Consider the following 24,520-nt stretch of genomic DNA (forward strand, 5'->3'; position numbering starts at 1 on the left):
AGGAGGACTGCTGTTAGCAGGTCCCCCATCCTCCATCCTCCAAGACTGCAACCATTTCTGGCGTTCACTCAACTCTATCCTCCATCGTGTGTATGTGTGCGCGCGCACCTTTGAATGCTTTGTAAGAAGTGTACGCCTGTCCTCCCCCTACAGGGAGGGTTTATATGACCTCGTGCACATCACCTTACTGATCCATTCTTCTCTTTGCGTTCTTTGTCCTCAGACCTAGCACTGAACAAGTTAAAGGTTTATTACAGAGCAAACTGTGTTTTGACGGATGACCGCACGATCTCTCACATCGGAAGCAAGTTTTTAAACTAGAAATGTCTTGTGCAACTGCCCCTGTATGGAAGTACTGGCCTCTCCATCCCATCATGCACAGAGTGAAGGTTATTATTGTCTTTACTGTTATCATGAATGTACATGGATGCGCTTACGTCATCAGAGGCTACAGCCAATCAGAGACCTGGGACCATAGGTTGAATAGGTGAGTCCATGGATGTTCGTACAACCATAGCTGTGTGTAGGCGTGCATCTCGAGAACGAAATATGGTGATTCACTAAGACTGGGAAGACATGGCATCTTGTACTGCAGTCAGCGGCTGTACAGAAAGTATATTGTACTGTCGGAAGCCTTTAAGCCAGTCGTTGCCCAATCAAGGCTCAACGCTTCAACAGCCAATGCTGACGTCTGCTGTTTCTAAAAATACAATTAATTAATTAATTGGCAAAAATTACCTCTTAGGGGTAACTTAATCTCTCCAGTTTTATTCCTGCTGAAGGTCCTGCTGGGGGAGTGTTTTTTCTTAAGCATTATGTCTTCCTTTTGAAATGTCTTGCTATGGCGGGCACGAGGACTAGCAGCAGTCAGTTCAGTCACCCTGTCGACAACTGGAAAGCACAAGGTGGTGGTGGTGGTGGTGGTGGTGGTTGTCACGGTAGTACTGGTAGTGATTTGTTAATGTCCATCAAAGTGTAAACGCCTGTTCATGCTTTGAGTAAACGAAAAAGACCTTCTATACAATTTTTCCTTAAAAAAGGACCGTTAGCTGATCCCCACTGCGCATGCACAAACAACAAATTCTTCGTTCTACAGAATATAAGTGCGTTGATGTCTGTGAAGGAAAAAATTTCAAATAAGGAAGTGAGTAATTGCTACACGACTCCACTGAAAGAGAATTATTCGAGAATTAAACTTAGAACAGTTCTCTCTCTCTCTCTCTCTCTATCTCTTTTTTCCTCTCTGGAATCACGGATTAAAGATATTCATTGCCTTAAAATATTCTTTTTTTGGGGAAACATTATTTTCTCTAGAATCTTGCGTTTGCAGTCATATTTAATAAATAAGGTCATATAGGTTTGTCTAATGCCTCCACCACGAACAGATGGTAGTCGGTTCGAGGCTCTATCCGGGATCTGTATCAGAAAAACTCTCCCTGCCAACCCAGCACAAGGTTCCTCATTCATCACTGGAGGTCAAAAATGAGGGAAAGATGTTTGGACTGCGCAAAAACATGCCCTAGACACGATGAGCCACACAAGTTCTTTTCCTTGAATACTTGAGGGTACAGGCCACTCTCCACTTCATTCTGAGCACGTTTGTGTGACTGTCACGTGAACTGCAGTCTAACTCATTAAACAGCAGACCACCTGCTTGAGAATCGGTTGAAGTGATAATGTGAACGGGAGAGCATTCTACTTGTCAATGAACGAACAACCTTTTATTTTTTTTGTTCTTCTATTCATTGAAATGACGCAAAGGGCCACAACCCTTAACGTTAGCGCCAGCTGCTTGGGAGGGAAAAAACCCATAGACTGGCCACGATTCACACTTTCAGCTCTTTTTTATTTTTCCTTCACCAGGAGCTGCCCTGCTTTCTTCTCAGTGAAACGATTTATATTTGGACAAGTTGCTTACCCGCTCCCACCATCTCCTGCCCGTCAACAAGAAAAAAGAAAATGAAGGAGGAATTCTTTGTAAAAATGTGTTGACTTTAAAAATACCACTCCAATAGATGAACACCCCACGAGTTCAAACTTTTACAAATTCTTTTGGTGTTGCCAGTGCAAAAGGAGCGAAATACCCACAGAGGAGCACAGAAAGCTGATGTTTTGTGGACAAAACCAGGGACAAAGGGGTACTTGTGGCTCGCTCTGGGTAGTCGATGAGAGGGAGCGTGAGAGAAAGAGAGAGACTGGGAGGACAGAAACGTGTTTTCCTTCCCGCCACCTGACCCTGCAACTTGTTGTACCCGTTTTCTTTGAAGCTTACAGACAAGTCGCTTCAGCCACCCTGGGTGTTTTTCAACGGGCTCTGTCAATTATAGACACCGCCGTATTTCGGTTCTTGTGTCGGGCCTGCACACCCGCTTGTAACATGAATGACGAACAACAAATGGCCCTACAAGCAGTCTTCATTTTCTGTAACTTATCCTCAGTTTGCTTCCACAAGTATGCTTATGTTTCCTGAATAGTGTTATCGCAGAACACCTCAGAAAAAGACGAGGGTCAACAAACCAAAACAGTCGATCGTGTAAATTAATGAACTTGCTGGAGGACATCCCCGAGGGCCACCCTCTCCATACTTGTGTGTTTGTGTGCAGGGTGTCTAGAGCTTTAGGTGTGCAAATGTGTTTTTGTGTCCCTGGCTGAATGTTTATCAAAATGGTTGCATGCATGGGAGGCCGTTTGAGGACATGGGCATGCGTCTTGGCTGAAGGTGATCGAGTGTCCACACCTTCTTCCCACCCGTAATTCCAGTATAAACCCTAATTCGAGCACAAAACCTTGCTCTCCTCCAGCCATCGACTCCAATATTCCGGGGATTAACTCCTACACCTCCACACAGCGTGGGTCACTGTATTAGCTGTCGGCAGGATTAGAGTCCTGTCGGAGACCCAGGAGCTCGTCAACAGATCCTGTTACCGGACGCTCTGACGGACACTCAAGATGCTCACCCATGCGTGCTTCTCATGCCCAGGGGGCGTTACTAGGAGCTTGGCAGGGGAGGTAAGAATGAAAAGATCTGCAAATAAGGTTTATCTGCCCACAAAGATGGTGGCGCGCGTGCAAAGCTGCCTGACGCCCCCCTGACAGCTCCCGCAGCTCTCGTCTCTGGTTTCTGTCTCGCGCCGTCTCCTGCGGCCTCTCTTGTGGTGGTGAGGACCTGCTGCACCACCCTCGGCCGCTAATTTATCGCAATCACGGGGGATGGGGGTGAGTGATGGGGGAAAAAGGCAAAAAAAAAAAAAAATTCCCGTCCTCCCCCGTCGGGTTCTCCGATGGCGCAGCGGTACAGCCCTTGTCTCCACGTGGTCGAGGGTCGTCAGCGGCTTGTAGACCTCATGGCAGTCACAGCAGCTGTTCCTCTTGGTGCGACATTTTACTAAAGATTGTAACAACTGATGGCATACAATGTATATTATACAGCATAAACAGTTAAAGCTTTTCCTGTGTGTGTTGTTGTTGTCTAGAGATTGCTTGTGGCGAGAGGTGAGAAGGTCAAGCGACAGCGACTATCAGGCAGCCATCACCTCCGGTGCACGGATAATAACCTGTCAGGTGTTTCACTCAGTCACAGCATGAACTCTGCTCATCACCTTAGCCACTGTTTGGAGGAAAATCCGGTAGAACACTTGACACTGAAAACGAGAACATTACATGCAAACCTCTTACAGCATGTTGTTTGTTGTCTTTACATCCTTTACTGGTAATTATAATTATAAACACAACAAAACTGTTTCTAAGTTTCTTCCGGCATGTTCAACTGTATTGAGACCACCTGACACACAGCTTTTGTTTGGTCGCTGGGGATGTGATAGATGATTTAAGCACGAGATAACAACAACTGTTTTGGTGTTTTAAAAACCTCATGTGTCAGTGGTTGTGTAAACAAACAACTTGACTCATGGGATATCGCTTGACCAATGTGATGCCTTTACATGGCTGAGTAAGTCTCAGAGGTTTTATAAGTAACATCAAACATATTGGTCAGAAAAGAACATAATGAGAAATGTGTACACGTTGCAGATAACATATACAAAACAACAACAACAACAACAAAACTAAAACAAAACTAAAACAAACAAATAAAAATGCAAGGAGAGCAGACATGGATGTTTCAAACCTAACAGAAGGATAGAGAGACAAAGGACACTGCAGATAAAAGAATAAATCCAAACAGTGACAGACATAACAAATATTGCGAGGTGATAAGTAGCAGGAATTCAATGAATATGTAATAATCAAGCAATATGAATTCAATGCAAGCAATCGGGTAGAAAGGGCCTGGAGTGAAGAAAACAACTCTCCCGCTGCTCTCCAGTCTGTAAAATAACACTTTTCCGACACGTGGGTTGACCCTAAACAACAACCACCCGCCTGACCACCACCACCACACCACCACACCACCACCACCACCACCACCACCACCACCACCACCACCACAGCCTCGTGGTAAAAAGCTGAGATCGCAATCAGTCCAGGCCCCCCGCGTGTCCCGTGGTGTTGATGTCGTGTTGACGAGTGCAGCGACGACGCAGCGACAACAACATCACGAGGCAGACGACGACCGCAGTCCCCGGGGCCGGAGAGCAAGGGGCTGTCACTGCTGCAGTCCACTAGGAGGAGCTAGGCACGAGATAGCATCTCACAAACTCGGAGGTTGCATGCACAGTCAGGGGTCATGACCTCAGGCCGTTAATATGCTTTCACACGGGGTGGTGGGGGTCAGGGGTGAAAGGAGGAGGGTCGTCTGGGTGTGCTGCTGGGGGAACAAAGTGGCTTCACTGAGCGGCGGAGTTTGTTGGGGAGGTTGTTGTTGTTGTTTTAAACAATAGCGGTAGTAGGGACAATGCAAGCCAAAGGCGAGGAACCTTTCGTCCTGCCAAGGGTCATTATGATATTTTTAGCATCATTTGCGGACAATACATAATTATCATCTTAAACATTAGTCTGTTACATATGGCGACACCGTGGTTTGCCAGTGTTAACACTTTGGTGACATGTACCACCCCAGTCTGTCTGGCACCGAGTGTTAGTCACCGCAACATCAGCAGACAACGTGTTGTACTCGGGTACCGTCTACCCCGTAATGCACGTTCCTTGCTTGTACCACACAATCTACATTATTATCATTCTCTGGATATACATTTATGTTGCTATGATAAAAGCTCCCAGATTGATTGAATTTCGAGTCCAGTCTGCGGTTGTCCTGGGATGGCCAGACCAAATGATTTCACAGACCTCACACAGCCCACGAGCCGGACTTTCCCCGCCCCTCCCTGTACCCCCCTGAGGTAAGCAATGAAAACACCATCAGACCCAGCATGGGATGCGACCTGGTGTTCTGTGACAAGTGATAACAACACTCAGTTCTGTAAATCTGAAGACTCCTTTGAAAACTGTTTTGTACATCGACATGCAAATATTTCCATAGTCACACAATCACACAAAGATGGTTGCTTGATGCTTCAGTTTTATTATGTTAGACTGATGATTTAGTCAGCAGCTAGTAGTCGTGAAAACATCAAGTGGTGTGTGTGTGAGGCTCTCTGGCTCTACCTGTTCACTGTTCACCTGATCCGCACTTCGCACGATGACACTTTGTTTACCTGATGTTCACGGACTGTGTTCTGTTTGTTTGCTGAAACATCTTGATTACTTGTTTACTGACCTGTTTTAAGGACACAAGGTCGTTAACCTGTCTAAAATTTAAAGTGTACCAGGAAGAGAAAATTTCAGCGATGATTTCATTCTCAGAAGCCACCTTGGGTAGGAGGGGGGAGGGGCGACCAACAGTCTGTCAGTGGTACTCTCCCCTTAACTAGCGACTGGCGGCGATACACAGACATCAGGTACATGTACACAGCTTTACTTGTCACACAGGACATTTGTTTTTTGGTATTTTATGCCATGCCAGCAACTCAGGCTATATCATGGCAAACACACAGGACAACGAATACACACACAGCCACACACACATATAAACATATACATACATTCATACATACATGAATACATTTTGACAGACGACTGTACATCTCTTTGCCGAGACTTTTTGTGTGTCATCACGAGTTGCATTTTTTTTTAATGAAAATTTTAAAACATCTGAAATTACAGAATCCTATCCCAGGAGTGGTCAGTGTAAACTTATTTACAGACATGCTAGCTCATGCGTGTATCCACATTGTGCGAGGACGAGTAAACAACCATGTCAGGTGCGGGTGGACACATCACTACACTTGATTATTTCTACATCGCTGGTCACTGGAGCACTGTGAGATACAAATACTGTGACAAAAACAAACAAAAATATTGTTTTGAACAATTTTAATGAAAATTATTTTATTTCCACCTTAAGAAACGGATACTGTACGCAGGTTTGATTTATAAAAGTTTCAATAGCAGTGGTACAAAATATGAGGGAAAAGTCAAACTCAGCAAGATGTTAAAACACAGGCAAGGTTGTATAGACTTGCAAATACTTGAGTACACCATGCGGACACACACACACACTACACACACACTACACACACACACACACACACACACACACACACACACACACACACACACACACACACACACAGAGAGAGACTTATATGTACACAAGATGCACACAGACACACATGAACACTCACTCGCAGGCACAGAGTCCTTCAGACAGAGGACGAGGACGACAGCGAAAAAGATCCTATGATTTCAGTCCACTGACAACAACTGGTCTCCAGACAGTGAACATGGACTGAACACTGCCAAGCTGTTGTTACATCAACAAAGGACGGCAGGGGAAATAATTTATACCTTTACTACAACAACCTCCTTGCCTCCGACTGCGTGATGTTCCTCCCACTGACAGAATCTGTGTCTCGTCCTCCCCCTGGACATTCAGTAAAACACCAAATACATGGACTGGGTCATCTGGGTGTCAGCAACACCGCACTTATACATAATAATAATATAGACACACATACTCACACACCTACATCGCCAGACACCGGGGGCACCTTCACCTCTCGCAGAGCTGGGTGGCTAACACCAACAGACAGCTAAAATGTTGTTTACAAACATGTTACTAGACTGCTAGGCGTTAGCCATTCAACCACTGAGGTAGGGTGCACTGATATTGATAAAGTAATATCAACGGGCTTTTTTTTATCATTCTTGTCCTTTCCAAAAAAAATTTAATTTCTTTGAAGTGTTCATATTCCACCACAGGAATATTATTATTACGAGGTGTGAAGTATTCATCATGCCACACTCCACACAAGGTGGACCATTGTCAGGTCGCTTTTTCTACTTTATGGTTCTCTTTATTCCACCTGATGTAACACAGTAGAGACAGTGGACCACTCTCATCTTCGTAACCTTGATCATCACTTTATTTTTTAGCCACCTACACGGTCTTTTGTATTCACGAATTATACTTTTTCATCTCCATTGCTGTAAATCTTACTGTCAACTAAAGTTTAAGCAGTATGAAGAGAGGTCCTCAGGATTTCTTTGTGACAGGGAACATCACCACTTGCTGACTAGCTTCATGTGACACCACCAATGAGAGATGTCGTGTAAACATGTTGAGACAACATGGACACAACACATGGTTTGTTAGACCTTGCAGACACTACATACAATGTTACCACTAGGGCAATGACTGTCAGCCCCTGTCCCCTTATCTGTGCACCGGTAGACTTCAAGGAGGGTCAGATAAAGATAAAGAAGTTTACAACCGACATTGTAAGAGAGATTGATATATGGTCCACTGATTATTTTACTACGTTTGTATGGAATTACTGGCTACCAAGAAAACGGAAGTTCGTCCATCGAATTCTTAGAAACCAAGTTTCAGTATTCATCCAAATTTCATCTCTAACACTAGTACAGTGTACTATACTTCTTACATCCTGATTATTCCTCCATACCCGGGGTATACATCCAAGTGCCATCTCTTTTCTTTATTATTTATACATTATATTCGTAGTTACAGTGTCCTGCATTCAGGTTCCATCTCCTCTACATGTCAACTGCTGCAATACACTCTGATTTACTGATACATACATACAAGCTCCATGTCATCCTCTACATAACTTCTACAATACACTCTGAGTTTGCCACAGACACGAGTTTCATCTTTACACCTACACCATGCTTTGTACACTGATCGTTATGTCTTTGGCATACATTTGAACCTGAGCTTCTTGTTTTTAACTATTCATTCAGTATTTTAGTGACTATATAGTGACTACATCTCCGCAGAATGACAAATCACAGAGGTTTGAATCACGGAGGGATATCTATGAGTTTGTATAGTTTCTCACCTGTGAACAATATTTCTCAGGATGGTCCAGAGTGACCAATTTTTCCGCCTGATTGAGTTGAGCTCAGTTCAAGATAGGATATCACAAAATGTTAGTGAAAAAATTCCAGTGGGAAAAATACAAGCACACAAACTAACCCTGTTTAGACTGAGACCAAAGTTATGATAGGTCTGAATAACAAAAGGTCCTCAGTTATTCCATTGGCTATAGTCACGACAATACAAGAATTGCAAATACATTCATGTTTGTGGTTTTAACCATTTTGAGTTTGTTTGCAGAGTTCAGGAAGGCAATGACTTCATTCACACAAATCATCGCTTGTTCTAAACTAAACTGAGCCACTGGAAAAATACAATTTGTAGATATTTAAACAAGTTTGTTGCACTTTGTAGATATTTAAACAATTCCTGTCATTTCCTGTGGTCTGTCCCAACAATTGCTTCGTTTTTCTTCGTGATGAATGTGGATGTCATATGAATTCACGTGCACTTTTTTGTCAGGAGTTGAGGGGAGGGGCCTGTAGGCAGTCCGTGACCTTTGCCCTGCTGACGACCATCAAGTGACTATCACAGACTCTCTGTCTCGGCAGGCAGGTCTCCACACCAGTTGACAGTAGACGAGAGGATGCTCCGTGGGTCTGTGCGCAGCTACTGAAGGACTTCCGGCTGCAGGTGACACATCTCTAGAGCTTCAGTCCTATCTCGGTTCTTGTGATAAACTGGAGGACAGACCACACGCCAAGTGCTCTGGTGTCTGATGATCGAGGATGGCCAACTAACCCCGAGTGCTGCACTCCACTCTTCATGTAATCTTTTCGGGGACAGCAATTTTTGTCCTCGCAGGGGTCTCAAGATACTCTTACATAGTCAACGAGATTACAATTTTTTAATAGAAGGAAAGAAAGGACTAAGGCGATGACCGAGGACACGTTTTGGTGACGGATCCAGGAACATTAATTATTTCCCTTCCCTACACCTTGTTTCAAAGAAAGAGATAGCGAATAGTTTGAGCAGTTTGTTGAGATACCAGCAGCTCGAACGAAACAATGCTTTGAGGGAACATTTTTAGGGGTGGAGCTGAGGTTAACCAAGTTTTGTTAACTGTAATGACTAGTGCACACTCTGTACAATGAAAGTCTTTCAGTGTCAGTTTGATTGACTGGCTCTCAGTCTCACTTCTACTGAACATTCTCTAAAAACATACAAACAGACAAGACAACATCGCTGCTCAAAGCACGACAGATGCGGAGGTTATAAAAGTAACACTGTAAACAAAACAAACATGTGTTCAGTGTGTTATGAGCTCTGTCCTCAGCTGGTTGACCAGGTTGTCTGGCAATATTTGTTGTCACAAATGTATGACTTACATCAAATAATGCCCTTTACAACATTCTTCCAACATTATCTCCTCCTGCTAACAGTGTGACACAGCAAATACTATCAGTCATTTCATCTTAGAAAAAGTAATACTCTGATAACAATGATAATACTGGACGATCACTGCAATAATTTAGACAAGCAAAGCCTCAGACACCGAGGTCTGACAAGGAAGTGAAAATCTACTTCAGTTGACATGTTGACAATTGTGACACTTGTACTTGACTTCATTTGAAATATGAGAGCCAATGCTATTGCGAACATTCGTAAATCAAGAATATATATGTAAGCTGATAAAAGTTTGAGTGTCTGCTATTATTACTCCAAATATTGAGCTGAAAATCTCACAGTAAAGTTCTTTCTTGAAAAACAAGAATATAAACCATCGACATCATTTCAACAAAAGCCAGAAAGATTTTAGTTTTCGTAACCAGATATTCTGAATATCTGACTCATGTCGGCCATTTTCCACTGACCGCCATATAAATATTAGCCACAGTCAGCATTGTCCATCGGGTCCAGACGGTCCTTCAGAGAGAAACATGTTGTAGGAGGGTCAAAGTCTCCAGCAGGTCACTTCACGAGGTCCTTGCGCCATCAGCTCCGAGGCACTGTCTTCACCTTCCGGTTCATCGGGCAAAGAATGGTGTTCAGACTGCGGTCGTTTTTCACAGTTTGGACAAACGATTTCCGGCAAGTCTTGGGACAAGATGTCGGCCTGTCTGTGGGCAGGCTGGCCACCATGTTCCACGTCTTCAGGGGACACGAGTTTAAAGGATATGTGCTGCTGTCTTCGGACCTCACCTCCTGCCAAGGGAGGGAAATCACTTCTTTCTCGCCTGGAGTTTGTGAACCTTGGATGATGCTCTCCATGTTGTGTAGCTAGGAGGTCGGGAGGATTTACTTGAGGGTTAACGATGTCATTTGTTCCAGGAGTTTCAGCAAAGGACACAACCTCGGCCTCGTTTATTTCGGCGTAGATGGCGTCTGAGTGAAATTCTGATTCATGAAGTCCTGACAAAATGGTGGCTCCTCTCCTAGAACCATTTGTCCGTGTCCTCAGTTCTAAAATCTCTTGTCCAGACCCACTTTTGTCGTGGCTGCTGCTCGAAGCAGGAGTTGCGTGTGACCTCTGGTCAGAAGACCTCTGACCCCACATCATTATAATAAATCTTGCCAGCAGACGGTCGCCGGGCGTAGAGCTGGTCTTCCCTCGCTAACGGAGACGTGGTGTCTTTGTTCCGAGAGTTTTTTAAATTGTTTCTTCGTAAGATCCTGTCTTTGGTTGAGCCCTTAGACTTGACCGAGCTGGTCTGTCGGTCCGACCCGCTGGCCTCCTGTCTCAGTTGAGACCGGAAGTGGGGGGCGCTGGCCGTGCCGCTGAGTATTGAGGACTTGAAGTGACGTCGGAACCTGCAGGAGAGGTCAAAAGGTTGTGGGATTTACAGAAACATCCGGGCATTGGATGATTTGTATCGGATGTAGGAGGATACAGTAAATAGACATACAGTGGAAAGAGACTTGGAAAAGGTTAGAGGTTAGAGCCAAGTGCAAACAGTGTAAAAAGCAAAACGAGCATCGTCGAACAGAAATGAAAATAAGAGGGAAGGAGCGGAAATCAAGGAGAAATGAAATAAAGGACAGAAGACCGACGGCAGGTGGATATGAAAAGAGGCAGGAAGGCAGATATTTCTGTTCAAACTTACTTCTAGCTGACTTCTGGCAAAGATATCCTCGTACACTACACCGTCGCAAGAGACGGACGTGTGCGTTGTCCGTCTTTGGACGAATGATTGTTGGTTGTGGATGCAATGTGTCGAGCCGTAGATAAACAAACCTACTCCTGCCTGAATTTACCAATCACTTTCTTTTTCTCCTTTTCTTTGATTTTCATCTCTATTCGTCACAGTGACTTAGCTAACTGCCTGTTTCTTTCCTTTATTTTTCCTTTCCTTAATCGTCCTGGCGTCCATCTGTCCACTTTTGTCTTTCTGTCTTTCTGTCTCTCTCTCTCTTTATCTGTCTCTCTGTCTGTGTGTCAGTGAGTGCGTGTAATAACAACTTTCTTCACCTGCTGCCCACCATTCCTAGCATGTACTTGACTTCCATGCGGAAGCGGTTGCTGCGCGACGAGTACAGCCAGAAGTTGATGCCGTAGTTGCTGTACTGCAGGAGGTTGGTCACCACCTTCACCATGTTCATGATGGCGTTGGTGCGGGAGCAGGTGGCGCTGTAGTCGTACAGGAAAGTGTCGATGATGTAGTAAATAGAGTTTGGCAGCGTCGTCACCAAAAATATTGTCGTGACCAACACCAGCATCCGGGTCACGCCCCACGAGATGACTGGCACGGGCTTCGCGAGTGGCTCATGCTGCCTAGTCAGTCTGACATTGGTTGTCGGCCTTCCTGTATGCAAGTCGCCTCCCCTGTCAAGAACCATGTCGTTTCTCGCATGGACGTCGGCCTCCATGCGGATGTGATTACCTCCTCTTGACAGAGCATCCTCCAGAGTTTGTTCCGGTGCTGCAGAATGACCACTACTACTCACGCCCTCCGAGCCTCTGACGTCAGAGGTCACTGCCTCTCTCTCGTTTTCAAAAGCGTCGTCGCCATCCGAGGACCTGGACTGTTCATAAGCCCCGGACTCGTACACTTCACCGACTGCGTGTCCGTTGGGCTGAGGCACCGCTTGATCCTCCGACTCGAACCCATCCTGAGACATGGATGTCTCCTCGACCCTGTGACCCCGACCGATGTGCTGCTGCAGGGCTCGTCTAGTCGTCGTCCGAGGGCGGTTTCTTTTTGATTCGCGTAAAGATTTAACGATAAAGCAGTTTGACAAGGCCATCAATACAAACGGAAAAAGGGAATCGAAGAAGAGGTCGATCCACACGAAGTAGTAATTATTGAACACGGAGAACTCTGGTAGAGAATCACACCTCTGTGAATCGTCTGTTGTTGCTGTTGTTGTTGTGTTGATTCCGGTGTTGTTGTCGGAAGAGGTGGAATTGAAACTTGAGACCAGTCCGTTGGTGAAAAAGAAATGCATGTTGATGCCACACAGCAACACAAATATGATCACCAGTCGTATCAGCGCTCGGTTCACGGTGAACCATATCCGCGCGTGGAGTGGTTTGTGAACACTGACGACCCTCTCCACGGACACGGACACCAAAATCCACGCCGAGAAATCCAGAGAGGTGTAGAGGACGAAGAAGTTCAGCCTGCATCCGAAGTCGGAGATGGTGGCCAGGTCGAACTGGAAGACCTCCTTAGTCCAGTATCTCACGGGACCCAGACACAGGATGACGCTGTCGTTGAAGGCCAGCACGAACATGTGCAGCAGGGTGCTCGACTTCCGGAAGTGCAGGCGCTCGAAGACGATGATGACGAGGAGGTTGCCTAGCAACCCGATGATGATGATGAAGGGAGCGATGGTGGACCACATCCATTTGACGACCTTGTCTGCCGCGTGGCAGAGGTCGTCGTCGGCGTGGCTAGAGTCTGGGTCGGCGCTGTCGCTGCTGTAGTTCATTGCTGACCAGGCTCAAACCTCAGGCCAGTCCTTGCTCTCGTCGTCTCCTCATATCCACTCCAGCTGGTGTTGAGGGCAATGTCGAACATTCGCCGTCAGAGGTCGCTCCTGTTGAACTCTGGAATACTAGAAAGAACGAGGCAATCAGGACTCGAGACATAACACGAAGGTAAATGAAAGGACGGTGATAGAAGAATATAAAGCTAAGAAAAAAATGTGTAAGATGGAATTAAAGTTCAAAACTGTTTCTAGCAGTCAGAAGCAGAAGGTAGACTGAGATGTAGCGCAGCCAACGGACAGCATCATGGAAGCTTTATAGAGTCCAGAGAGACAACAGACATTCAACTCAAGGGCTGTACAGCTCAGAGAAAAAGATTCAATCAGTTTAAAAAAAATGCTTATGCCAGTGATGTCTTTCTTCTTCGCTTGTATCTTTGAAAACTGTTCTCAAGTAAAACTCACTCCAACATCTAAGATATAATTTATTCATACATTGGACACCAACAATCAGCGAAGCCACGCCCCACTCGAGTTCCCAAGTACACGAACAAAACATACTTTCAGAGGCAATATAAATGACTAACATGCATAAAATACTATTTTTCATGCCGTGGAAGACATTGGGATGGAAGAAGAACGACTATTTTCCGGTTGAGATTACTGTGAGTGACAGGAGCGAACGGTTAACGGTGCTGACGACAGAGGAAGCAGAATACAGGAGACGAGACTTCAAACTCTGTGCTACATCCTTCGGTCCGATGAGTTCAGCCTGTGGGACAGCTCGAACACACGTTTTGCCAGAGAGAGTTGTCCCTGCACATCGCACCCGCTGCCATGGCAATGATGCGTGTCCCCAGTGTCCTGTGCCGCCGGTGACATCAAAGACACCAGAAGCTAGCGCCCAGGTGAGAACTGGAGCTTTATCGAGGTCAACTGTCAGCCTCAGACGACGAGACTACACATCCGGTTCTCCTCCGTCACCTTTGCCTTCTAAACTCAAGCTTCTAGGAAACTGTGGCGCTGCGCATGCCTGTGAACCTGTAGGATCCGCCATCTCCAGCAAGCTGGAACCAACAGGACTTAAGGTGTAGAGTGGAGATTAGCCACGTGGTGTGACAGCTTGGAGAAGGTGAAAGGACGCGACGAAGTGTTTCAACAACCAGAGATACCCGGAGCAAAGAATGAGAGAGAGAAGAGAGAGAGACTGTGTGAAGTAAAGGACCTCACTAGCCAATAGGTTCACAATCCAGGACGACAAGGATTGGCTGAGATCAAGGGCCACCCTGGGGAACATTCTGCTGCTTCATTGATAAGACCAGTCGGGTGAGGTGAATACACTTTATAAAGTCAGTCTCCATGTTGGTAGAATTCATTATCATAAAGAGGGCATTGAGAATATTATTTAAATTTTATTTGTTTTTAAGTCAAGCACATTGAGTTTACAGCTAAAAATGCGCCATGATGATGATGACAGAGTCGTCGGGATTCCAACAGTTGTCGACACCAACCTCAACATCTGTAGACAGCTGACAGAGTATTGTCACAATCATAACAGTGACAGAAGACAGTTCACACTGCCTGTCATCTGAACACATGCAGACAAGTGAACACTGAGACCAGTGCAGACACTGTATCCGCCGACAAGCAGACGACAGTTCGGGGGGCGAGTTGTCAGACCGAAGGGAAGTAACTGCAGGCGGCGGGGGGAGGGGAAGTAATTCTTATGATAGTAATCGTCATCGACATCGCCATCACGTGATGTTTGTCATCTACAGGATGAAGGATGGAGGTGCAGACCGTGTGTACCCCAGTGTGTACACGTGTTACATATTTAGTGAAGCTCGGGTGCGAGTGACAATGTTTGTGCTCCAGCAAATACCCAACTCTGGAGTTTGCGAGTCCTTGTGTTGCTGAATAAATAAATATTTGTCTTCTGCCAACAGCTTCCTATATTTTCTTCTCTACTTCATGTCATTCTTTTAGCCTTATCTCTTCTGCCTTTAGCAAGAGTACATGTTTATGAAGTCAATGAAAGGCGAATATAAACAGACCTCGTTAAACTTATTTCTGATAGTAGAAAACTCTGCTGACGGGGAGATTGCATCTCTAGAATGTATTACGATTATTTTTGTCTTTCAAAATATTTTTCTTACACCTTTTATTGTCCTGCTTATCTGATTAAATTGTTGTTTTTCGATTTTGATTTAGAGATTAAGCTTGTCAAAACAAACTTAGGTATTTAATTTTCTATGTTTAGCGCCGTTAGTAGACAGGAGCTGTCCACAGTCCCCCCACTGCTTGCACTGATTACAGGGCTACTAACCATGATAAAATAATAGCATAATAAAATACCATTCTGAGTAAAACCTTAGAGCTTACTGGTGTTCTGTTTGTACAGAGGTCATTCAGCTCACTACATACTCTGCCCTCTAACAGATTGCCTAGGTGTGGGAGGGAGAGATACAAACACTCCCAGAAACACTCGCCAAGATGAGATGAGATGAAAGTTCTCCATAATACAACAGGTGTGAGTGTCACATAGTCATCCCGCAGTCACAGGTATCAGCTTCTGTTTCCCTTGGGCAATACCTTGCGTAGGTGTATTGTATCACATGACCGACTTCTACCTGACGTTCATTGAGGTGTGTAGCTACCTGTGCTCTGTGTCCGCGTGGGTTGAGTGCGCAGGGTGTGTGTGTGTGAGGGAGAGACAGAGTGTGTGTGTGTGAGATAGAGAGGGTGTGTGTGTGTGTTTGGGGGAGGTAAGTACTGTGGTGCTCAGTGTCACGGTTGTCGCTCAAGTACTCACGAGCAGTGTAAATGTTCACAAACACACAGGCCCACCTACAACACAGTTTCTCTTACCTGTGATAATTAATGACTGTGACGGTTGATGACACGGCCACTCACAGGTGGCGCATTGTTTGCCGAGAAGACTTACACAATGCGTTTACCACAGATCGCTCCAACTTTCTACAATCATCGGTAACCAACCTTCAAAGTACTTATCAACAATATTATAGATACAAGCCTTCACGATTTCAGTTTTGCCACAAACATTGGAAGCACTCCAGCTCGTAAAAATAAATCAGATTTTACTATTTTATAGCATGTTGTAATATAAGACTAAACAACAATGTGAGTAACTTGTACAACACAGCATAGAGAGGGCAGGGTCACCATGGTGACCCTCGTGTCCACCATCTCGTCCTGCTGCCAGCAAGAACCTGATGCAGTCTAGAATTGTATGTAGACAACACATTATCTTGCCAGCTACATCCAGAACCCATCAAGACAAACTAAAGCCGTACAAACAACTGAACTGTAAATATCTCGAGGTTGTGCCAACCTTACTCCTAGCTGGACTCCTACAGGAGACACGCCGGACTGTGAGTCAGAAAGTCAAGAACTTACCTTGCGACGACGCAGAAAGTTTGGTGTGACGACAGATACACTGGGAGAGGCACCCGGATGTACATGTGGTCGAGACACTTCCCCAGTGTGGGCGTCAGGAGGGTGGGGAGGAGGGAGTGTAGGGGTGGGCGGGTATTTGAAAAATGTGTGCGCCGTGCAAGCATGACGAGCATTGTCTCCCTTGTATCCTGTTGGCGCTGCACTCACCGCGATGTCTACCCCCTCTCTACCCGCTACATACCCTGGATGACGTCCACCCCTTGTATACCCTGCAATAAGACACTATCCCGTTATGTAACCGCCTCCTCTTGCTACACAAACCTTCGGAGTTGTTAGTACCCTGATATATCCTTCGCGTGCAGCAGTTACACTGGATCGGTCATCTACACCCTCATCTGTACTCCGCACCCCATTCACAATTCCTCTTGGGTTCACCTCTGACCTTGGTGTCTCGACTTTCTACAGAGATATACCACCCTTTCTTGACTCTACCCACCACTGCTACACGTGTTTACCTACTACTGAATAAAACAGGTGGGGTAAGAGCGGGTGGGGTCAGAGCGGGTGGGTCGGGTGGGTCGAGCAATGCATCATGTCAGAAGCTATCAAATGTATTGCATCTGGTCTGAGGGTACCGTTACATCCGGGTGATCAATATCTGGGTCTCGAGGGAAGAGTCGTGTGTGGGAGCAGTGACGTGGAACGATCCCAGGCTTTGCTGTCCACCCGCTGCTCCCCACAGACTTCATGCGAGCGAATGTGTCGCCACCAAATGAACCTGTTGGTGGATGGAGTTATGGCTGTCTGGACAACTGCTGACACCTACTCACAAAATTTCACAGCCGGGTATTTTTCACGACCTGCGAAAATTGCGACACCGCCATTTTCTTTCAAAATACAATAAAATAAATAAATAACGAACGTTAAAACCAACCGACTCACCCTGGTATCACCACCGTTCCCTCTTTGTCTTTCTACAGACCACGTGCTGACAAAATAAAAGCACAGCAGTAAAACTAATATATTCTCCAACGACCAATTTGTTTTATTCATGACCAGGTTGTGTGTGTCTGTGTGGAGATGGGAGGAAGAGGAAATAGCACTGCACGGCGATTATCATATCTCATGTTTGCACGTGCACGCGAGGGTACATTAACACATTCTCCAGCGGTAATGACAGCATCCCAGCATCATTTACATACATACAGAGCTGTGTACACGGGTCGACTCATTTGCAAAAACAGAGACAGAGAGACAGACAGAGAGACAGACAGAGAGAGAAACAGAGACAGAGGGACAGAGAGAGAGAGAAAGAGCCACAAGAGTCTGACTGTCCAGGACTGGAATGATGATAAAACTTGGGAACAAGACTACTTTCCGTTGGCTCAGTGTTTGTCTAGCGACACCCAGCATCTGTACACTGTACCCGACACAGTGCATGTACCCCACTTCACAGTTCAACGGATACTTTGTTTATCAAAGATTTCACTTTCCTCACATTCCTTGCTATGAATTTTAACGGTTAGTCAGCAGGGATCTGATGGACTTAGAGAACAATTGTAAGAGGAATCTATCAGCTTATCCATCCCATAATTTGGAGAGTTGCGAGATAATGTGATGATGGTGTAACTCTTTTGAAATACAACAGGCTGAAATGTTTGTTAGCTGTTCTTCTTTGCTTCTCTGTGTCTCCGCTTATTTGACAGATAGCATCTCGCTGTTAGTCCAGGGAGAGAGAGAAAGTAGTTCGTGTTGTAGATAAAACTGTTCTTCCTGTCTGCCAAGTGAGGTCCTCACACTTTCACTGCCCACCAGAGACATCAGTAAAGTTGTTGAACATCCCTGATTGACTCCAGTAAAGAAACTCGATATTCTGCACTTATTCATGTTCCTGGAACTACAGGCCCACAGCATCCTTGACACGGTGAGCAGACATGTCGTTCACCCCATGCCCTTTGACCTACTTCAATTTGTATAAAGTCTTCCTGACATTGTTCATGATTCATGTAGGTCAGAGCATTGAATTCTTTCTTGCTTTCACTCCCAAATTAGTCTTCAATGAGAACCTAGTTATTTAACCCAAGCTGCACAGGAAATAATTAACGAAGGAAGCTGTTTGGATTAGTCATCAGTCAGCATTCATCACAGGACCACTTCAGACCTCAGTTTCATCAAGATGGCCGATATAATTTTCAACTCTCTTACAAATGTTTATCATTGTCCTCTTCATGGCTGCCTTCTCGGAAGTCTATAGAAAATGATGTTGTTGAACGATCCTTGTGTTTCAGCCTCCACATCCTGTAATCTGGCCACCTCAACATGCTTCTTGTAAATAAAAAGATTATTTTTCATGAAGATGTTGTGTGCATTAGTCTTACAAACATAATGTCCATGTGGTGGTATGTGTGTGCACAGGAAAACTACATCCTGTCAATTCTTAAACAAAGTAAAAATTTAACGAAGAGGATGTTTATCTAAGGAGTTCTTGATGTTTGTACAGATTGTAGTTATTTAATTATTTTACAAGAATCATGACACTAGTGGTCAGATAGACATTTCAAATTTTAATGTCATTTCGACCTTAGAGATAATTATTTCAGAGTTGACAGAAAGCTCCTCAGAGCAACGCACAGGATACTTTTAGAACATTTTCAATGAAAATCGTTTTGAATAAGATGAAACTGCTGAACCCGGACTTTCCCTCCCTCAGTTCACGCGGGTGTAAACAAGGAGGATCATCGCGAAGATCATCTAAAGGACAGCCAACCCTCACTGTACTGAGGACAGATGATGGTCGTTGCCCCACCGGACCGCCCACTAACGACCATTACAGTCAGACGACTCGACCACTGCTAAGATGGTTTTGTATACACATACATTATGTGTTAAAATTTTTTAAGTTAAAAATATAATGCATATTGATTGATGAACATTCAAAACGTCTTTAACTGCAATTTATCTTTGAAATCGAGGAGGAGGTCTGCTTGTCATCAATCATTACAATCTGAAATGATTCTGGAAATGTCGCTTTGCTAAAATCCAAACTCGCTGCAACAATTCGTTATCATTCTATTTACTCATATAGTCTCCAGGTTTTGTTGTTGTTTTTCAACACCTCGAGTTCTTCTCTGATACTGGTTCTAAAAACCGTGGTCCTTGCTTTCATGTTTTAGGCAGTTTGGTACAGCTCCAAGCTTTTTACAATTTACAGGACAGGATCTCTCATAAAACGACTCCGAAGCCCCGTGCAACTCTTGTAAAAGTTGTTGGTGACAAACACTTAATTTGATTTGACAAAACAATTTTAGGGCTTAAACGTGTGCTGTGCAGCTGGCCCCACAGTTGTAATCTTGCTGTAAAGTTTTGTAGCCAGTCTGTTGAAAAACTGTGAAATCACTAAAGAAAATGGAGAAATTTATACAAGTGATACACAACAATTTCCTGAACAGCATGAAAAAAAAAATGTTGTGTATTTGTATTTGCTTGTCTTTGTAAATTTTTCTGTTAAGCAACAAATATCGAAGAGGAATATAAATTCAATGACTATAGACTGGTGCACAAAATGTTTACACTGTTTGTTGAGCACTGACCTTACAACCAGGGGTCACCACACCTTAGCTGCTGACTGTAGCTGACCTTTGCACACCTGCTGCGGCCAGACCGAGCGGCGATCCGTGACCATCCGATGTGAACACACGAGGGGCAATCGTCACGTGCCTTTGGACAGCATCTCCTTGTCTGGTGTTGTCGTTGGGTCCTCTGGCTGGTGAGCTCCTGGGGTCCTGAGTTGGTGTTGTCCTCTCTTCACCATAAAGTCCATCATTCTTGCAGCTACCGAACTTTCCTCCCTTCTTCACTGGCTGTAGTCCTGATCTCAACTGTTTGCTCTCCGCTACATTAACCCTCGATGCTTAAAAAAATCCGTTCAGTGTTGTGTATCACCACCATCTTGCCTCCTCAGCCACAGAAGTGTACAATTAGGAATCATTCCTTCCGTGGACTAAGACTGTGTTTGCTGCTTTGTTCCATTCCTTGTCCAATCTCTTGTTGAAACGATCGATCACAATTCTCGCAATCTCTCGCGCACACTCACTGTAATCCTCTTACACTCGTTGCCATTATAAACTTCAGAATTATCTTTCTAGACAAATCTGAGGTGTCGAGTTCTTTTTCAGTCTGGGTGTGAATTTCTTTTTTTCTTAGGAGTTCGTTCATGTCCTCATAATTCTGTAATATATCCGTTCTGAAGCTGATTCTTCCAAAATTATCCATTTTATTTTTCAAAGTCCTCACATTGTGCTTTTAATTGTTCTTTCATTCGTATCTATTTTTGTCATTCATCCTTTCAATGTCCAGTCAGAAGAAATTGTAGAAGGCAAATATTCACCCAATGCTCTGGGCACGGTATCATTGGCTGTGGAAAAAGTGTTGGCTACTAGACCTTTAACAACGAATTCCTCCAGAGGATCTGGTTTGTCTGCCCATCACCACACTACACCAAGAAGCGCGTGCAGACCAGTGCATCACGTGACTAACGATAGAGAGGCTAGAGTCCCCCGACTTGTCTCCCAGCTATGGTGGCTGTTAGCTGTGTCATCACAATCAAACCAAAAATACTGTTTGGGGTAGTCAGACCTCATCATCCTACATATTTAACACTTGACCAAGTGCAATGATAAACACGTGATTGAAGCACCATGCTCGCAGCGCGCGAGACAAGCACGAGACAAGCACGAGACAAGGACAGAAGGCGAGGGCGGCTTGAGAAACATTCGTGCAGACAAGTAATAAAGACAAACAAGACAGGAATCAGGGAACAAGTAAGGATGGAGAATGTCATAAATCTGCAGAGAAAGACCAGCACGCGGACTAGTCGACAGGCTATAGTCACAACTATCGACAACACATCAATAGACGAGAACAAAGGAAAGAAATGTTAGAGAATAGACAAGAATCTTGTTGATTGGAGCCAGGAGTAAAGCTGATGTAACAAATGTGTTTAGTGCATGTTTACAGGAGTTGATGGCGGGTAGATGGCGGATATGGAAGGGAAGAGAGTTCCACTGTCTAACAACACAGTCAGTAACAATCCAGTAACCATACTACTGTTGTAGATATATCATATAAATATAAACATAAATAATATATATACACACAACATAAATACCTCTCCATGTGGACAACATTTGTTCCCTCACAACGATATGAACGAATAGACAGAGGAGAGAGAGAGATGAATGTTGAAACGATGTTAATGGTGTATCATTAAGAACACATACAGAGTTCAAAGGTCACACAGCTTAGTAACCATAATGCTAGTGAATAGTAAGTGGTTCACCGTGCTTAGCTTACAATCAGCCGCCTTCAACGTTGGGTTAGGTAACAACGTGTACAGGGTGGGCCACAGTTGGGACAAGTAACCTTTTATTGTAGACTGGAACACACTAACCACAAATTTACAAATATATCTCATATATATATATAGTAAATACACACACACACACACACACACGTGTAAGTACACACACACACATGTCAGCTTGCACGGGTATACAAACAAACGTGCATATACACAACAGACGTACGCACACACAGACACACATTATACACACGCTCACAGACACATATACACACATTCTCTCTCTAGAGAGGAAGGGACGAGCAGGCAGACGACTGACTAACCTATCTCTGTAGAACTGTGTGATCAGATCACCAGGGTGTGAAACCCTCCCTATTACAGGATGTATTTACATACCACGTGTTCTAGACAACTCAGACATGAAATGCGCCTAAACAAAATGTTTCAATTAACAAGCTAGAGATAAAATAATGTCAAAACATCCTCAAGTCCATTTATGTTTGATGAAAATAAACATACATACGTTTCCTTGCTATCAGGCCAACAGACCTTCTCGACTTGATACAAATGGACAGAAAAATGTAAACCTTCTTCTCTCACTTCCTGGTTCCCTCATTAGTACACTCGTTAATTGTCTATTTGCTGCCAGCAATCAGGGCTCATTAATTCTTTTGTTCTTTCAAACATTTGTTCACACTTACTTCACAACTAAAATCTGTTCCTGTCACAACTGTTTGTCCCCCACCAACAAACACCAGGCTACCTGTGAACACCAAACCACTGCAGCTGTTGTCGCGGCTATTGATTGGCAGTTTCCATTACCTCATTATCGTCACACCCATACACTGAGGGTGTCGATCAAAGCATCGATAGTGATCAAAGCTAGTCTGTCAGACATACCCGTAAATGTTCCTGAATTGTTTGTCTACGAACTGAACTTAAACATTATCCACCATTAGTTTCATACCAAATAATATTACTTTTCGCCGATGAGACTTGTCTGGTGTTCACATGTTATATAGTCAAATGCTTGTTCCTCTGGCTGTCTGTGTTTTTTATGTACACCAATGCCTGAGCAATACATTTGTGTATTACCAAGCTGTGCATCTTTACTATTGCATGGATAAAATACCACTGGTGTTTTACACACCATTCAAGCAATGCACCTTTGTTTTCACGGTCCTAACATCAGAGCTTTGTTTTCCACAATCAGATTTCATTTATCTTTGTTTTCTGAAAACCAAAAAAATGAAACTCTAGTCACCGATTTAGCAAAAACCGAACACTATACCTTTTGTTTTCCGTAGTCCAAACACCCAGACCACCAATTCTCAAGCTATGAACTTGGTTTGCGATGATGAGAGGCCCACAGTATCCTTCTGTCTACAGAGACTAGCCTGACATACACTCACTCTTCTACCATCTAGTAAAGACAGACTGTAGTAGAGGAGGATGACAGGACACAACTGTCGGTGGGAACAAGCTTCTCATCAATAGATGAACCTCACATCGACCATTGGACGAGCGGGACGGACACCGTAGCAATGTGTCTTCATGTTTGTTCTGTTTACAACACAAAACTCCATTTCCTGTGCGGACAGAGTCTGTAAACTAAAAGAAAGTTTGTTGACTTTACCTTTCCGGAAGAAGCCATTAGACGGAGCGGAGGGCTGTGCAGGTATTTGTGTTTGGCCAGAATGCTCAGTTCCTGTGCATGTGTTTGCCTTGCTTTAGACAGCTCTCCCAGAGGAACAAAAGATAAACCAGCCTGTGACTCAACTTACAAACTCATGTGACGATATGTATTGCAAAACTGATAACGATTCAATGCAGATATTACTGGCTTTATATCTCCAAGCTTCTGATCAGCCAACTGAGCGACAATGACATGTTTGGTTCCAGCAAATAACCCGCACCTTAAAATATATATTGAAATAGATATTTGTTGCAGGCGTATTATCGACTAACAATAAAATAAAAGGTCGATACATACAATATGTGACGGTATCTAAAGGGTGTAAGTGATGCTGTATAGTTGTGCCTGGTGCACTGACAGTTGCGATACAGTGGGTCAGAGGTCACGGTTTATCAGTAATGCGATGTCCGCTGACTTTTGATTAGAGGCCTAATGTCATGTGCCTGCCCTCGGATCACTCATTTCAACGGCTTTCTGCGCACATCCACTGCAGCCGCGACTGTCGGAAGTATGACAGTGGGGTCACGTGAACAGTCGGGTTGACCTTTTAGAGCCAGCGGGAGGTGACTGGAGAGGGATGCTCACGAGCACGTGTGACCCGACAATGAGTTGGATAATAGGCATTGTTTCACCTGCGTGCCTATGCCGAGTATGTCGAGTATGTACAGGTGTGACATCGCTAGAGAGTATGTGTGTCGGCTGGGACAAGCTGCTGGATTTCTTTATTTTTTTTTTTTTGCCATCCCTCCCTCCAAGTCCTATAGAAACACACACGAACAATGCACACTTAACAGACCCAGTGACTGATCCACTGACCTGCCCC

General features: G+C 44.5%; 1 protein-coding gene across 6 annotated transcripts; it reads right to left on the bottom strand.

The window, feature by feature from the left end:
* Positions 1-6,315: 6,315 nt before the first annotated feature.
* Positions 6,316-23,765, bottom strand: LOC112560191. 6 transcript variants are annotated; one of them, XM_025231831.1, is made up of 3 exons: positions 23,638-23,765; positions 11,766-13,354; positions 6,316-11,107 (listed from the first exon to the last, which is right to left on the bottom strand). In XM_025231831.1, the coding sequence occupies exons 2-3, from the start codon at positions 13,226-13,228 to the stop codon at positions 10,831-10,833; spliced, it is 1,740 nt and encodes a 579-aa protein (XP_025087616.1). In that variant the 5' UTR covers positions 13,229-13,354; positions 23,638-23,765; the 3' UTR covers positions 6,316-10,830. The 6 variants fall into 6 exon arrangements, 5 of the variants coding, with proteins under 5 accessions (XP_025087616.1, XP_025087620.1, XP_025087619.1 ...); XM_025231835.1 differs by lacking the exon at positions 23,638-23,765 and adding an exon at positions 23,293-23,339; XM_025231834.1 differs by lacking the exon at positions 23,638-23,765 and adding an exon at positions 22,525-22,645.
* Between the last annotated feature and the right edge of the window lie 755 nt (positions 23,766-24,520).

This window comes from Pomacea canaliculata, linkage group LG3 (assembly GCF_003073045.1).
Source record: "Pomacea canaliculata isolate SZHN2017 linkage group LG3, ASM307304v1, whole genome shotgun sequence".
Taxonomy (NCBI): Eukaryota; Metazoa; Mollusca; class Gastropoda; order Architaenioglossa; family Ampullariidae; genus Pomacea; species Pomacea canaliculata.

Bases quoted from the DNA above. Each gene is read 5' to 3' on its own strand.
- LOC112560191 (XM_025231831.1), bottom strand. From the start codon at position 13,228: ATGAACTACAGCAGCGACAGCGCCGACCCAGACTCTAGCCACGCCGAC. The intron at 11,108-11,765 runs GTGAAGAAAGTT...CCTCTCCTGCAG, and splicing joins CTAGGAATGGTGGGCAGCAG to GTTCCGACGTCACTTCAAGT.